Source organism: Gymnogyps californianus, chromosome 5 (genome assembly GCF_018139145.2).
Source record: "Gymnogyps californianus isolate 813 chromosome 5, ASM1813914v2, whole genome shotgun sequence".
NCBI lineage: Eukaryota > Metazoa > Chordata > Aves > Accipitriformes > Cathartidae > Gymnogyps > Gymnogyps californianus.
Genome location: NC_059475.1, coordinates 11,321,060 through 11,338,426, shown reverse-complemented (window position 1 = coordinate 11,338,426; position 17,367 = coordinate 11,321,060). Strand labels below are relative to the sequence as shown.

The window sequence follows — 17,367 nt, the reverse complement described above, 5'->3', positions numbered from 1 at the left end:
CGTGAGAACAGTAAGTGGGATTCAAATAGGAGAAGCACTTTTCCCCTCTTTGTGTAAGCTATATGGCCCAGTTTGCTGGCTTATTCTGACTCAGTTGCAGTTTGTGACTACAAACCTTTTGAAACTGCCTAAGAGCTGAAGGAGAAGCAGGCTTTTTTTTTTTTTTTTTTTGCCTTGGCACTGTCTGTACAGCTGTAAGCCAAAACAGCCATTCCAAAGTGTTCATTCCTAACCCTCCATGGACTTCAAGTTCACAAGCCATAAAGTATAGAGGAAAAATTCCCCGGTTTTGGAGAGGTAAGGAAGTTTTGCCAGCAGGTACACAACATAGGAAGCAATGCTACAAAAGCAGTTGGTGCAATAATTAGAAAATATTTTTTAGTTACAACCTTGGAAATGCATGGGGGCACCTTTCGCAGTCTACTGGGACAACTATGCTTCAAAAGCTTCTCTGAACAAAAAGCCGCTTTACGTGTTTCTTAAAAGCTACTGATATAAAGAAATTTCCTTTTCAAAAACCTGTAACTCAAGTAAAACTCAATGTTAACCTCCATAAATGGTAGCTACAGATCCTTCCCAAACAGTTCCAGAGCTCACCCAACTGTATCTGGGAGACAATGATAATTTCAGCCATAGCTGAAGTGCTCTAGCAAAACCACTTGTTCACGTTGAAACTGACATTTCTTAGCAATTAGCAATTCTAAGAGTTAATATTTACTTCTGTGTTTACATATCCCCTTCTAGGTTTTGTTTTAATTTCTACAAGTCATTTCAGGTAGGGCTGGTCTCCATTACTGCAGCAGATGGCAAAACCTGCTGAGTAGTAAGGAAAAAAAAAGCATAAAAACTGTTTTATATCCTACATGTACTACATGTATGAGAAAAATGGCAGAATGACATAGAATGGAATATTGTTTTATGGAAACTACTACCATAGTTTGAATTGCAGTAGTGTTCCAGTTCCTAATCTCTTAGTTGTCTAGACAGGGCACATAATGCATTTGTCTTTAATGAGATATGAATTAATTTGCCTTGAAATACCTCAAAACTTCTGTAATACTTTCCAGCAGACCAAACCTCTTACTGCTGTCCTGCCAAGTACAGAGCACTCATAAAAACAAGGACTACTGTGAAAAAAAGACATACTAAAAAGAGCAGACATGTGAGTTGCAAGCTATGGTATTAGTCACCTCCCAGTGCTATGTGGGGAAGTCAGCTATTTGTGTGGCTGTTCAACAGGAATGTGACTTCTGAGCTCAAAACTAATAAATAAGAAAATACAAGTGACTCCCTCAGTTTTATCTTGAACTTCTCCATAGAATTAATCCCACGTGTTTCCTTTCCCCCCGTCAAGAAAATAGAAACATTTTAATTGGAAAAACTTCATTTCTGGCTCTCCACATGATGCAATATGAATGAATGCAAAATATGTCTACATGACATAACTGAAGATGGCCCAAAGGCACTTGAGCTTGGCTTTAGGTACCAAAAGCAACATAGCCACGTTAGCCTTAACACGCCATCAAAAAGCCTAGGGAATTAATTGAGGCAGGTTGTAGTCACCCAATAAAGTGCCCACCACCAAAGCTAGTGTAAGAAGTCCATCCCTTTCTACACCATCTGCTTATTCTCACCACAAATACAGTGATCCTGTCACTGATCAAACTCTTACGCAGTTAATGTTCCAGGTCAAAAAAGAAATAAATAAAATGTCATATTATCCACAGCTTCAAGGAATTGAGACTTCAATGAAAGAAGAAACTACACACAAAAGCAAAAAATAAAAGATTCCTGACAAATGCCTCAGGATAATGAGAAAAATGATGCTTAGATGCTCTATCAGATCATATTCTGTTCACGCATGGTCAAAATCTCTGTATGTCATGTAATAATCTCATGGCAGGTCACTCTGCAGAAGCAGTCACTTTATTTTCTTCCCTCACCCCCTCTTTTTCTCAGTAAGCAATGTAATAATTTAATCCTGGCAAGACTACAGCCTCTGCAAATGCTCCTGAGTAGGAAACACAGTGCAAAGTACTTATTTCAATCTATTTTGCAACTGTATCAGAGGAGGCACACTAGAAGACCTGTTCAAATTTGGTAGAAAACCCCTACAAATTATAATCTGACAGGTAATTAACGTAGTCTGGAAACTAAGAGCTATCCAACTAAGAAAGGAGCAAAGGTCTGTGTATATGTATATACACAAACATATATATGTATATGTATACAGGGCTACATATTGCAGTGACTGTCTGCAATAGCAGAAGTCTCACTCATCCCACACATTTGCCCTAGAGCAGGCAGGACAGGTTATAATATGAAATTTCTCTTGTTTTCTCCTGTTTGTCAGGTGTACTGTAGGCAGAGCAGGATCGTAGAAATTCTGACCACAAAATCTTCCCTTAGGCCTTCTGGAAACTTGGTGCCATCCTATACACTCAATCCATTGTTTTTTAAATACACAGACACTCTATAATCTTCTATATCCATAATCAGACAGAGAAGGAATATTCTGAAGTTAGACAATCTGAGACCCAAAACCAGTAGCCATGTGTTCCATGTTTAATTGCTCCCTGTTAAGAAAAGCTTTTTCACATAGTATGAGATTATCCAATGAGGTCAAAATACTGATGCATGTTTATAAACAAAGTTTTCCTAATGATTTTGCAATTAATTGTCTTAATAAAGAAATGCATCTACCTGTGGATCTATTAATTGGAAAACAACAATTCTTCGACCTTTGATAACCAGAAGATGTGTCTAAACCCTTGTGGTCTAAAAGATCTTGGTTTTTATTCTGAATGTTTTGAAATACAGTAACAGTTACGGAAACACTGTAAAACTGTGCTACAAAGCTCTAAAGTGTCATTATTTCTAAGTAGTCAGTAATCATATAAAGATACAGCTTTGATGTAATTGTGTGCCCGGGGCTGAATTTTAATGCAGGCGTCTCTTCTCTCTACAATTGACAGCTACAAAGTTTCCATGATTCACTACCAAACTATGTAAATTTTGAAAATTTATAAAAGCAAAACAACACAAGAGTAGCAGTACACAGCAAGGATGTGAAACAGCTGTGCAAAAAGAAAAACAGTTGAAAACAAGATTTCTGTACTTAATAGCTGCTTGCTAATCTTAATCACTAAATTAAGAGTAGCACACTGAGAGTAAGACGCCAACCTGCGCCCAGTCCCTCACAGAACTTATTTCAGTCCCTGAATCTTATGTGCTTTGTTCTTATATGATATACTTTTTTGGTAGTTTCCAGTTTCAAAAGACTTATTTAATGTGTTTAAGGTGTCAGCCAAAGATAATAATACTAGAACAGAAATACATGGGTAAGAATTCATCTACAATGGATTTTGCCTATAGCAGAGTTTACAGTGTGGGAGACTGCTGTTACTGTAGAGGAAAGGGAATAATTTATTTTCCATGAGCTGTAGATGGAAGAAGAAGGGGTTTAAATTACAGCAATAGAGACTTTAGAGTGAGCATAGAAAAGCATTGGAATAAATTGTCTCCAGCACTCGAGGATTTTGAGAACACGAGATGAATGTCTGCCTAAGGATGGAGTAGGCATCTGGGTGGCAGATGTTGACTTTTTGAGGCTTCTTCCAGACCTCCTCTTTGGGGCATTTGTTGGGATTACAACAGAGCCTTTTTTTTTTTCCTTTATTTAATTCTCTGTCTGAAATCACGTGTCTAGAGGTTATCAACAACATGAGAGGATGACTATTCATGAATATTCATTCCATTTCCTAAACAAACTCCCATGAAGAAGAAATGAAAAAGGGTCTTCAGCATACTCTATGTCCTTCCAAAAAGGACAAAAGAACACGAAAGTATTACAGATTTTTATCATGTATGAAGTCCAAGACAAACACCTACTAGGGGACCAAAACTTTCCCTTGCTGATGGCTACAAAATACCTTGGACACAGAAAGACCACTAAGGTTCCCCTTTGCCTGGCACCATGATGTCAGCCTCTCTACATGCCATAAGATGCTTCTTCCTCCCCCTGGGATGAGTGGACTTTTTAAGGGAACAAGTTTGAGGGAGTCCTCATGTGATATAAATTCACAGAAAAGGCTCTGAGTCATTTCCAGACAGAATAACAAGTAAACAAATCCGAAACTCCCACCCCACCCTGTAGATCTTTTTACCAATTATGCTATATTATGATATATTACTAATTGGAAAGGAGAAGTGGCCTTGTTATTAAGGTAAGAATCGGGACAGGTAGAAAAGATGGAGGGGGGTTCTCTCTACAAGCTGCAGTGGTGAACAACCATGATTTGACAGCTAATGCATTCAATGGTGTGGTATTCCTCAGTGCTAACTATCAAAGTGACTCAAGTCCCTCAAAAGGCCAGGCAGACACCAGCTCCGCAAAAGATGCCAAAATGCTGTTTTTGAATCAGATGGGAGGAAGGACAAAGTGAGACTTACTCAGCTGATACAGAAATGCATTTCTCAAGGGAATACATTTGAAGCCACCATTCTACAGTGCTTTTTTTCTCACATTTGCCAAATCTTTGATGAAACAGAACTAAACAGAAACACACTTCAATTCACCACTTTCCTTCAATTTCTGTGGTTTACCTTAGTAAATCATAGTACAAAACACCATCAAGCTGGACTAGTAGCATCTCACCTGTCTTCCTGACCATAAACAACTGCACAGAAGGCCAAGCGATCAGAGATCACATTCATTCTGTCTTCACCTACTCACTGGTGTAAAACCAGTGTCATTCTACTGATTTTCATGAATCCACCCCTCCTACAGTCCAGGAAAAGGTTAGAGAAGACTTAGGCTCATCATATATGGAACTATGTGTAACTGGGCCAACCTCCCAGCCACGGTAAATTGGTACCATTCTGCCACCGTACATATGACAATACAGATGTAAACCAGCTGCAGATTTAATCCATTCATCTGTATCCTTTGTATCTCAATCGTTCTAAGATTATAGCAGATGTAAATAAAAAATTAAAAGACAAAATATTTATACTTTACATCCAGAACTGTAGCCTGTATTTCCTAAAGCCTTTGCTACTGTTGTTACCCTATCAGCTAAAGCTTACTGCTTAATTAGATAACATGGTTTCAGCTAAAATCTCAAATAAGCATCTGCTGGAGCCAATGGTTTAAACCATGCAATTAAAACCTGTGGAAAAAATTTCTCTTTGCCTTAAAGCTTTTCCTCTCATGTGATTAATTTTGCTACATGGGTCTGACCTGAGGAAAGAAACATTGCTGATGAACTTTCACTGCTGTCTAAAGACAGTCCATACTATGATCTCTTAACAGACATCAGTAGATCACACAATTGTCACCAGCCCACAGAAAAGATTCACTCTCCTGACTGTATCTGTTACCTTACAGAGATGATAAAAAAACATTTAATTTCTCTTAGGATAAATTGGTAGATCTAGTAGAGGCAGAAAGTAAAAGCATTCATGGTTTTTATATCTCCCTACAACTTGGACATGATCTGTAAAAGACATTTGGACAGCCTTGGTTCCCTAAACTCAGCATGTTATCTGTGAGAAGACTGAACTAAAACCAGGGAAAAGGTAAACAACTGCTCTTTGATTCATACTACTCCCTTACCACGGCTTGTTTGCAGAAGAGTTGTACCAACCAATATGCAAACAAGGAAGAGGCAGATAACTGAACATGATGCGTACTTCCCCACAGATGAAAAGTTTCAGACAAGCCAGAATTTATTTCCACAACTAACAAGAATGCTGTAAGCTTTAGAAGTGGTGCATGGCTCTCAGATGGACACTGATGAAGAGTGGGTGGGCACTGACTCTCTAAGAGAAAGTCTGTTTTGTAGCCTTCTGGAGATAAACTTACTGGTTTACTGTTGTGTTTTTACTAACCATCACCTAGAACATTGAATCAATTCTAGGCACTGTTACTGTGTTACAGTAATAGCTTATTTTTGGTGAGGAGAAATTTATTCCAAGAAAATCTTTCTCTCTTCAATATTTAGCTACTTAAAGGGTAACAGTCCAGATGGATAAAAATGGTGAGGCAGTTCTTCAGCCAACTTGATTTTGCATAAAAGTATTGTTTTTCTTTGTCGTTTAACTGGAATAGAAATACCACATTTTTACACATGAGGATCTGACAAATTTTAAAACAATTCTAAACACGAGCATAGACCTGAATTACTAATGAAGAACGTTACTTTCAGAATATCTATTAGTACTACAGAGTTTTGTTTATCTAACTTGACAGAAAAAAACTTAGACTAAGCTAGAGCAATAGGAAATATGAAAGAAATCCTAGTCATTCTTTTAAATTTTTTTCGTTACTAGCAAAGTAAATTTACTAAAGTTATCTGAATTACTTCAGACTCCTACTGATACAAACAAGAGCAGGATTTGATACCTTTAATTAGGAGTAACCCCTTTGCTGTTGCATCAGTTATTTGCCTGTAAATCCAAGCCACTATTTAAGACAAAAGAAATGTGATAATAATCTGTGTTCTCTGACCTTTGGTTGTTGTGTTTTCAGCCAAAACACCTGCCTGGTTTGCCTCACCTCTCAGCAAAAGGCACCTTGCTTCTCTTCACTCTGATAAGGTCTAGCAGCTGTTTACACCTGCTTGTTTGCTCAGGGTCACCAAGCATGATATCTGAGTCCATGGAAACTGCAGTCTCACTTTTCTCCACATCATGGCCATTGCAGCACTATAGTATTACAAAAACATCTTACATTTGTACACACTATCCATTCCTGATTCTCTGTGTGGATCCATAACTTTCTACACAGCATTCTCTCTGAGAAAACAAGCCAACTCAGAATGGACTAAGTTCAGTAAATAAAGATGTGGACACTGAGCTGTATGACACACACCTCAGCTGGCAATTACAGAGACTTCCCACGTTCTTCCTCGGAGAAGTTTCTTCATGCAGGATCAGAGGCGACATATGTTTTTCAAACTCCTTATGAAAAGTCTTTCCATTCATTGAGCTAACATTCAGATTTTTTTGGCTATAGTCCAGTGAACATCAGATGACCAGTAAAAATGTTGGGTTTAGAGATACACTGTGACTGACAATAAGGCCATCCTATCATCCATGAGCTAAATTAAATCTCTTAATAGCTTTTGCATCACTAAGAAGCATTTGCTTCTTATGGAGTTACATATGAACAGTCAGAGGTATGCGCACACTCCATCACACCTTTCATACAAGAAGGATATGTCCCTTGCTCTACAACAAGATTCATAACCTAAAAGTATTCCAGATTAACAAGAGCAATTCAAAATACTAATTGCACAATTCTTCTCATCTTTGGCTACATCCTCTTTCCCTTTGCACCCTTCTCCACATCGTTTTCTACTCTAACAAACACAAGCTACTTGTCCTCATGAGCTATTTGCACCTTCCCCTCAGCTTCATATTCTACATCGCCAAGACTGAAACTGAAAAGGGAAAAAAAAGGGGTTTCAGTAAAATGTTCAGAATGTCTGACCCCTGCCTGGCTGAAGAGCCCTGGCTCTCTAAAACAAGCCAGGGGATGGATTTGCTTGTTTCAAAACAAAGACACAGGTATTCAGGCCTCTCAGGATCACCATCAGAATGCTCTTTCACTAATTGGGCTCAAAAAGCTCAACACCTAGCTTCAGTTTGCATGGCTACTTCGTATCTTTTCCAGTGGAGTAAGTGTGGACTATGAGCAGATTGCTAGCACCAGACAGGTTAGCAAACTTAAAACATCAGAAGGGCAAAACACACGTCACACTGCCTTGGAGAGGTTGTGCAAGAGACTGAAAGAACTGAGGGTAGATTTGCTAGTGAAAAGCAATAGTTTTTCATGCATGGTAAGATAAAAAAAAAGCCTACTAGTTTTCCTGCAGGAGTTTAGGTGGATTGGGACTGGATGGGAACCTAGCCCACAAGAGGTGTTTTGTTTTAAAAATGTAAGCTATGACTTGCAAACACTTGAGAGGTACTACTTAAAAAATATCAACTGAATGTGACAAAAGAGAGTGCAATAGCATGCAGGTATTCTGCTTACAAAAGGCTAGTGAAACTATGGTTCACTTTTTTAACTGATTGCTATTGTAAGCTATTCATGCTTTTTTTTTTTTTCAGAAAGCTTTAGCCTATATTATAACTGTAATAATCTATTCAAGTAACTGTGTAGTATATAAACTTGAAAAACAGTGACACAGTTCATTCAGATCTCTTACTTCTCTCCTGGAGCATGAGCTAGGAAGTACAGTTTGCCTTATCTAGTTCTACACTAAGAACTACCTAAAAGGTGGGCTGTTTTGAAAAGAACTGTACTAGTCAAGACATGATTCATGTAATGAGTTACATCAACAGAGCAGGCTGGACAGTTAACAGAAAAGCAAACTAAGAGTGCTAATGAATTAAATTAAGTACACAAAGACTACCAGATTTAGATATTATGGGATTTTTGGCTAGACGGAGACCAGGATTTCAACTCAGGAATGCACTTAGTGTGTCTATTGATAGTTTAAGGTTGTTGAGTGCAAGTCACGAGGGACTAAAAGTTCTATGAAAAATGAAACAAAAAAATTGGACCCAAATGTAGGACTGGGATGCCCAAAACAAGTGTCTTCCCTGAGACACTAGCATGCCAAAGGGAGTAGAAGTCAACATCAAGATGTTGCGTGTTCAAATTTCTGCCATCAGCTGCTCTCCTGCAGTGGTGCTAATGGAAAAATTGCAATTTCCATTCCATTAATGCTTCCTTCTCAATTTTCAAAGCTCCTTTTCTCTCTGGTAGGGACTCCTCTCCCTGGAGCAGTATGAATCTCAAAGAGAGTTACTCCAGTATATGTGGCTGAGAACATGCCTAGTGAAATCATATAAAAGTTGCTCAAAAATAGAAATCAGGCAGTTACTTTAGCAGTTCTGGATATCTGCAGAGAAGGGGAAGCTTGGTTATGAGGTGCTACAGCTTAGCCATTTAAAACAGATTTTTCTCTAGAAAAGGGGGAAATAGAACCCCAGAGATTAATGTTTAATTCTTCTACTATTTTCTTTCTTTTTACTATTTTACTGTGAGACCAAAGATAAAGGCTGAAAAATGCTTTAAATAAGGCCATTATAATGGGGATGCTATCCATTCTATCTCTACACGTAAACCAGTGACCTGATTTACAGTCACTTCCAGAACCTGCCAAGTCAGGTTGTAAAAGCAGTTCCACAGTGATACAGTCCTCCCTGCCCAGAGCTGCAGGGATCCAAACAGCAGCCTCTAACCATGGAAATAAAGGCCTGGTATCACGGGGCCTCTCTCCTAAGGACCTGAGAGTGTTTGAAATTACTTACTAACCAGCTGCTTTATTTGCAGAAGGTGGGTGCCAAATACATGTGTGCATACAGGCAAACACCCACCTTTGCAGAGAAAGAGCAAGCACCTTGCACAGAATCACACTGAAGACACCTCTCCTTACTCACCCACAAAGAAACTTTGACCTGTACTGTGTAACTAATGAGAAGGCTCAGTCATGCCCTCTAGATCCTCTACCATCAAGGACAGGCAAAAGAAAGGAATGGGTTTTATAGTGCCAAAGCCAAATGAGAAATGCATGATACTCTTCTAGTTCCCTGGTACACTCTCCCTAGATATTAGCATCTTCAAAAATCTCTTTCAAGAAAGAGAATTGAAAGCAACCAGATGTACTTCTATTAAAGTTTGAAAAAAAGAAAAACAAACTTGCTAAAGAAAAGCTGTTGCTATTTTTATTTATCAAATTAATACAGACAAGAAAAAAAATCTTAGACACTAGCTTTGAATCAGAAGAGAGAGCTTATATAAAATACTACTCTGAACGCAACTGAGAAGAAATGCAACTGATCTTTGTGCAGCAAATCTTACCAGTACCAATTTTCTTTCCTTTTATTATTCATGCTTACTTTTCATTGGTTAGGCTAATGTTTCACAATTGAAATAGGACTAGTCAACAAGCTAGAAAAGAGTTTGATTTTCATATGGCAATAAAGAGTGCTGTTACTTTATCTGTGTTCTATACTTGAGCTTACTACTGGAAATACTCTTATTAATTTGCAAGCTAACCAATGTTCCCCAGAGAAGTAAATTACAGAGTATTTGAGCCTTAAACCCAGGAGCAAGTGGATGTAAAACCCTGCATAGACATAAAAACATGCACATCCAGCAACCTCTTGCCTGTATTCGGCCCCTTTAAAGATACAAGACTGTTGGATCAAAGCCTGACATCTATGCTGGTGACTGTCAGTCCTCACTGACATCTGAGAAAGTGAATGTTAGTCTGGGAATGTAAATGGCGCCTCCAAAAAATGCAGCACCTCTGAAGAACTGGATTGCATTGCCAGAAATGGCAAGCAGCCCAATTCCTCTTCTGGAGACTTAAAATACTGATAGTCTTCTGGCCATCAAAATACTGTCAAGTGAGCCAGTCAGTAACAAAGAACACAGTCTAAAGAGAATACTTTCATGATGCAAAGCCAAGAAGAAATACTGTCTGAGAGGGAAAAGTGTGTGTGTGGAAGATTATGCCTTATGTTTCTGTAATAATGTATCTGTACTATATGTATGTGTATATACTTACATATATTTATATGTATTATATATATATGTGTATTTGTACCTGTTTGCAGGAGAACATAGGGGTTGCACAGGCACTGTGATTTAAAAAGCAGACACAACCTATTTTCCATGAAGCTGCTTCTCCAGTGCCGAATTTCATTCCAGCCAGTATGTGGATTTATTATTGCAACACAGACCCGCCGCAAGACACATCTTTGCCTACCTGTGAGCCTTTTGTGTCGTGTCTCAAAGCCCAAAAATGTCACTGGGAAAACTTTCAGTGATTTCAGTGGCTTTTAACTCAGCTCAGAGAATAAATGTGAACTGAGGGTTGTAGGGTTCCAGTTATTACTAATTACTGCAGTAATAAATTATATAGAGTTTACATTTCAGAGCAGGTGGTTTGCTAAGGTGTTCAATGGATTCTTATGTTTACCACCCAATCTTGTACCTAAAGTGCAGGAGCTTTGGGAATCCTTAACTTTTATAAGCTAAGCCTATAAACTGAACCTATGAAACAGGTTCGGTTTTCAGCATTCAGTTTCCCTACAAGCATAAAAGTTGAGCTTGTGTGATAGCATGTGCCCATTTCTTTTATTTAGCAGATTGAAAATAAAAACAAAAGTGCTGTTCTAAAGAGGCACCAATCTGAAGGCTATGGGACAGCATCAGAACAGAGCTCCTGTTCCCAATGGCTGGCTCCCTACAGCCTCTGCTACCAAATTCTCCATCCCCAGAACAAAATGTCACCAGTGCCTTTTTCAAATGACTGTCAATACTTATAGCTACAATTATACAAACCTCTTGTTGCATTATACTACACAGCAGGATGAATCACTGATGGGTATTAAAGATGTGTATTACAGAACAGCATATACTAGCTGTATTTAGAGATCCACTGAGATAATCTCCAAACAGAATTTAAAAGGTTTCCATTTTTAACTGCCTGGCAAATACAAAACCTATACATGTATTACTTTGTTGCTAACATTTAAAATAAGCAGCAAAGAAGCAGTAATACTCTTCCACCATCCAGCGGTCTGTGAAGCCTACGGCCTGGAAAGTGACTGGGACATCCCACAACGTCACACAACACTTCAAGTATGAAAATTTATGTATATAAAAATGACCTAAGGGGCCAGTGCAAAGTTTTCTGCAACTCATTTTCCCAATACTTTTGTCTTAAGTTTACAGATCTAAGCAATAGTGCTTTTTAATTTGGACAAAATTTTTCTTCCACTTGGTAGATCTCTCCTCGGCAGCACGTTTTTTTTGCTGTAACCCAAATTTTCCAATTCTCAATCTCATGCCATTACTCCTACAATAGTTCTTCACCCTTGTAGTACACTAAGTAATTCATGTTCCTCCTTAACGTTTAAATTTTTCAAGTATTTTCAGATTTACTTCTGTTAGGCATCTCTTAGTCAAATTAATATATGCGTGTTTGCCCGCTCTCCTTAAATAACAACCAAATACATCTGTTGGTTGCTTTTCCCATTTAGCTTTTTCTCTAACTTGGCAACCTCTAAATAAGGTGTTTGTACCATGGGCATGCTGAAAGTTCAAAACGAGTGTGAGAGGGGAAATAAACATTAACAAATGTAGTTTTGTTTCAGCAGCTGCTGCAGTAAGGATGTTGATGAATAAAGTGCCCCAGGATTTAAATGATTAGGAGTTAACGTGATCAGTTCTGATTATGCTTACTTCATAACTGAATAAAGACTGCCACCATTAAGTTTGACAAAAATTTGTATTCAGCCCTCAAATTCTTCAGCTGGAAGACTAACAATGGTATTGGTTCTGGATGCAGCACTAGCTTGGTAAGTGAGGCAACCTTCCCATAAGGAAAATGCAGATGTCACTTGATATATGAAGCTTATAAGGAACTTGTATGACCATTGGAGAAAGCTAATTTAGAAATATTTTTTACAGCTGTGAAGAATGATTAGACACCACAAGCAAGCCAAATACATTATGAAACAACTCCCGTGTTGTATCCCAGTGCTAAGAAGGTTGAAAAGTTTGCCTTTGTACACTGGGTTTGAAGATGATTACCATGTTTGCTTGAAAAAAACATTTGGATTGCCTTCATTACACATATCTCATTATTAAAAAGCATTGTGGAATATGTTAACACTTTGTATAAAACCAAGCTGCACCTTAGAATAGTTGCAATTTATTTTGTACCTTGACTTACCACTTAATCTATAAACTTTGCAAAATAGTAAAAAAAAAGTATAGCATACACAAGCAACTTTACTTTGCTACTTGCCATTCTCAAACTTTAATAGCAGTATAAAAACATGAGCTGAAAGAGAGAAAACGTAGAGGATAATAGCAGAAAAGATGCACTAATTTCAGGTTTTATTTCCATTAAAAACAGGAACTACCACCATAATTTTTTCTTTTTTTTAATGTTTTATAAAATAGTTAAAGAGCTGCTTCTGTGAAAGAACTGGAAGAAAGCTACTCTAAAAAAAGCCAGGGCATGTTAAAGTAGATTAAACCACAAACTATTAGTCAGATGAAGCCATCTATCAGAGGAAACACTGGCAAGTCCCGTCTTAGTAAGAGCATTAAAAAGTCCATTTTGGTAAGACTATAACTGAAGAAAACCTAACAGTTGTTCTAAGTACTGGTACATGCCGAATTTCTCATGGGACTACTGATGTTTAGCAAATGTACCTGTGTTTGCAAGACTCAGGTCAAGAATACCCTTGATCTTTTAAACTTCTTTGAGAATCCTTAAACAACCATATTTCCAGAGGGGAGGGGGATTTATTGTCCTGCCCCTCTCCCCCTCCCCAAGGTGACATTTCATAACCAGTTGTCCATCACTAGGTTAGGCTGAAAAGCAAATAGAGCCATATATTGTTCCACAGACTCCTCACGATAGACAATTTGGGGGTTATTTTCTAGCGTTGAAAGTCTATAAAGCAATTTTTTTATGAAACCCAAGAGTACAGAGAGGACATACATGAAGCACTCTTATACTAAGGGTTTATTCACACTCACTGGATAGGGCTGTGTAACTGTCTTTGCTGTTTGAGTACAACATTTACATTTGACAGACAAATTGAATATTCAGATCAAGCACCTCAGTTAACCACAACACTGAAAGTCTGCTTCCAATTCATATATAATATTCCTAAGTTAAATTAATTTAAAAACAAAAACATTTTTGACTGCTTAACCCCATGTTTTTGTGTTTTAAAGCATTCAGAAATTTCGCTAGATGAACTGTATTACCTTCTGAATGATGAATCCAAAGTATTTGTTTAATTTTCAAAAGGAAAAAATGTGTTCACTTACATGATTCCTTTTGTTTTCTCCATCTTTTATAGATGTAATAACTGTCTCAGAAAAAACTGTTGATCCAGTTTTGTTATCTGTAACCTGATACGGCAAAAGAAGAACAAAATATCAAACTACATTTTTTTATTAGTCCTTTGTTACTCTCAGTCCTGCGTTCTGCAATAATTAACCCACCTCCACCCCCTCCTTTTTCTCCCATTTTGCTGTCACTCGTATAAAATCCTAATCTGGGGGGGAAATGTAGATGACAAGGCTACCTCCTTATCTATTTAAAATGTCACTGTAATGAAGCTAACTGAGCGGGAGATGGTCATTCTTTTATGACCCATGTAATAGCTGTACCTCTGTTCTATTTTTAGCAAGCACTTTTTTCAAAATAAATTATTTCACATTAACCTTTTATGACATGTGCCCCTACACAGTGATTAGGCAAGCAAATAAGATACAATAAAACCCCAAAGAACTATCATCAGGAAAGTTTATGCTCCAAATTATCTTATTTCTCCCCAAAACATGCAAAATTGTTCTTATTTTTGAAGAAAATGTGTGTAAGAACCAGCAGCTTGCTATATATGTTTTCTCATACCTTATCAATTTCTTGATGAGTCTGAACAGTTTTATTACCAATTCTGGTTTCCGTGTTGGACTCATTATGGTAGTTGGGAGGTAAGTTTTCAAAGTTTACTTCTGACAGTTTTTTTGCCCCTTCCTCTTCAGCTTCCATCTGCCAAATTTAAATAAACCAACTGAAAATTAGCAACAATCACACAAAAGAGAACAAGCAACGCTTCCTGTGCAGCCTTCAGTAACACCCTGTTTAATTATGTGATGCTGTTAGTACAGATCCCCCTGTATGGGAATGCTTACTCAGCTGTTTCAGACAGTGACCACAGCAGCGCTTTTAATGGACTAGAAAAACAGTGGTGAGCTAAACCCTTGAGCTCTGGACTGTTTAAGCCAAAGTCAGTTCCTGTGAGGAAAAAATGTGCACAGACTAGTGACAATTTGGTATCTGCACAGGCTGATGCCGATCAAGAGCCCAGCTTTTTATTTTTCCCAGAATACCACTAAACACTTACAACACACTTTCCCATCTGACAAAGAGGAGAAAATATTCTGGCAGGACAGAGACATAGCCAAAGCCCCTTGAAGGCAACAGAAGCAGTCCTATAGATCAGGGCGCATACATTCAGAATTTCATTCTCTGTTTCAGTTCCCACTGTCTTTCTTTGCCAGATGAAGACTCAACACAGAACAGGAGTGCTCTCTGAATCAGAAAATAGAGTAAGCTCAGCAAAAGGGCATGAGTCTTGTAAACAACACAAACTCTGAAGAAGCTGTGTCCCTTTGTTATTTGCAACTGCTGTAACAGAGCTAGGAGGCCACAAGTTCAGCCAGGCTGAACAACAGAATTTTTCCCAAGACAAAATTTCTCTTTGTGGTGTGCCTGTTTATTTTAAACGACAGCTGCAAATCTTTTTAAGTGTAAAGCATTTATCTGCTAAGACGCAGCTCAGACAATACACATTTTGTGCTGTATACAGACCATTCCTCAATCCAGAACTGACTATAGGAAGGTAAAACAGGCAGAAATTTTGACTACATCCTTATTTATAACTAAGCATATTTTCAGCACTGTAAATACTTTAAAAAAAAATGGTTTGTCTCAGTGTGTTTGCAGTCTAAATGAAGTGGATGACAGAGGTAGATTTCAGCAACTGTCCAGATGACAGTAAAAGTTCAGAAATTATCTAATTATAGTAAACAAAGGTCTGTTTCCCCAGTGCGTTGTCAGTAAAAGGTTTTTTCAGACTACGTATTTTTGAATGAGAGGAAAAGAGAACTTGGAAGGAAGATTCTTAACATGAAAGGAAAAAAGTCGCAGAAGTAAGGGGAATGCGGGAACAAGGTCTTTTGATAGCGCTACGAGACAATGGCTCGGGGTCTAGACTCAGTTGCTGGCTTTGAAACAGGTCCTGTGCGATTCTGGGCAAGCAATCTGAGATCAAGACACAGAATTAGATCAAAAGCCAGCCGGTTCTCCACAGGTGTTTTCACGACTGTCTTACACCTTTGAATCCTGGTTTGGGATAACCTCTTGTGTCTCAGTTCCTGCTGTACAAAGACAATAAAACAACTCTTCACTCCTCCCCTTGCCACATACTGTTACTTTTTCACTTTAGGATCCAGACGGACTATTTGCCTGCATTTTTGCCTCACTATCTGCCTGCATTGCTGCAAGAGGGTGGCTTTCCAGTGCAATCCCCAGCGCCGCAATCCACACACACGGCGAACCCCGAGCCGCAGGGACGCACAGCAGCCGGAGGGCGCGGAGATGGCGTGGGCGCTGTGAGAAACGGGGCGGGAAAGCCTGCCTGCGAGAAGAAATAGCGCCAGAAGCAGAGGGGAGACCTTCCGTCGCAGCAGGCGGCCGCGCCGGTACCCGCCACACCTCCCGCCTCCCTGCCTGAGGAGGGCGGCAGCACCGGGCGAGCTTAGGGCGGTGGACACCGAGCTGAAAGGATTTTCGCGCTCCCCCAGCCGAGAAGCGCGCAGGTCGCCGCCTCGGGCAGCGGTTCCTCACGGAGGGGCGCGGGCAGGGCCGGCCGCCGGCTTTCTTTGTCGCCCGCATCGGCCCGGCCCCGCTCAGGGGAGGCGGGGAGGCGGCCGCTGACAGGAATCGACGAACGCGGGTGAGAGGCTCGCGCCGCGCGGCGCTGCCCGCAGGTGCGGCCCGGCCCGGCCCGGGCGGGGTGAGGGAGGAAGGGGCCCTCCACCCCGCGGGGTCCCCCCGGACCCCTCCGCCGCCCCCTCACCTCTTGCACCGCGTTGCGCAGCTTGTGCTGCGTGTCCTCCATAAGCGCCTCCACCTCCCGCAGCATCTCGCCCAGGCTGGCCGCCCGCCGCCGGCCGCCGCCCCCCGCCGCGGCGCAGCACAGAGACCCCAGCAGGGCCGCCAGCAGCAGCCATCGCCGCCGCGGCCCCGGTCCCGCTCCCCGCCGCATCCCGGTGGCGCCGCTCCCGCCGCTGCCCCTCAACGGTGCGGGCTGGCGGCGCGGAGGTGGGGCGGGGCGGGAGCGGGCGGCTCCGCAGCGCCGGCCTGGCTCCGCAGCCTCTCGCCGGCTCCGCAACGCCAGCCCACATTAGCCTGGCCCGGCCCCCGCAGCCCCCCGCCGGCTCCACAGCGCCGGTCCGGCCCCCGTAGCCCCCCGCTGGAGCCCGCAGCCCTGGGCGTAAGAGATGCAAGGCAGGGCGCGGGACCCCGGGCAGAAAGCCTCGCCCCGCGGGGAGCGGGAAGGGCAGGGGGGGAGAGAGGCTGAGGGAAAGCAGCAGTACGAGTTTCCCGTTCAGACCCGAGACCTTCCTTCTGTTGATTTTTTGAACAGGTTTAATGCGAAGGGGATGGTGGGAGCTGCTTGACATCGCCATTATGTGTTTTGCTTTCCAGTCTTCAGCGAAGGTTTTCAAAAAGATGTTTTCAGCTC

At 40.6% G+C, this 17,367-nt stretch overlaps 1 protein-coding gene across 1 annotated transcript in view; it reads right to left on the bottom strand.

Moving 5' to 3' along the window:
- DKK3 (dickkopf WNT signaling pathway inhibitor 3) overlaps positions 1-16,887 on the bottom strand; it is a 30,398-nt gene extending 13,511 nt beyond the window's left edge. Inside the window, exons 1-3 of the mRNA XM_050898361.1 lie at positions 16,699-16,887; positions 14,469-14,606; positions 13,880-13,963 (exon numbers count right to left, since the gene is read on the bottom strand). Of these exons, the coding sequence (XP_050754318.1) occupies positions 13,880-13,963; positions 14,469-14,606; positions 16,699-16,887 (411 nt within the window). The remainder of the gene's footprint in view (positions 1-13,879; positions 13,964-14,468; positions 14,607-16,698) is intronic.
- Between the last annotated feature and the right edge of the window lie 480 nt (positions 16,888-17,367).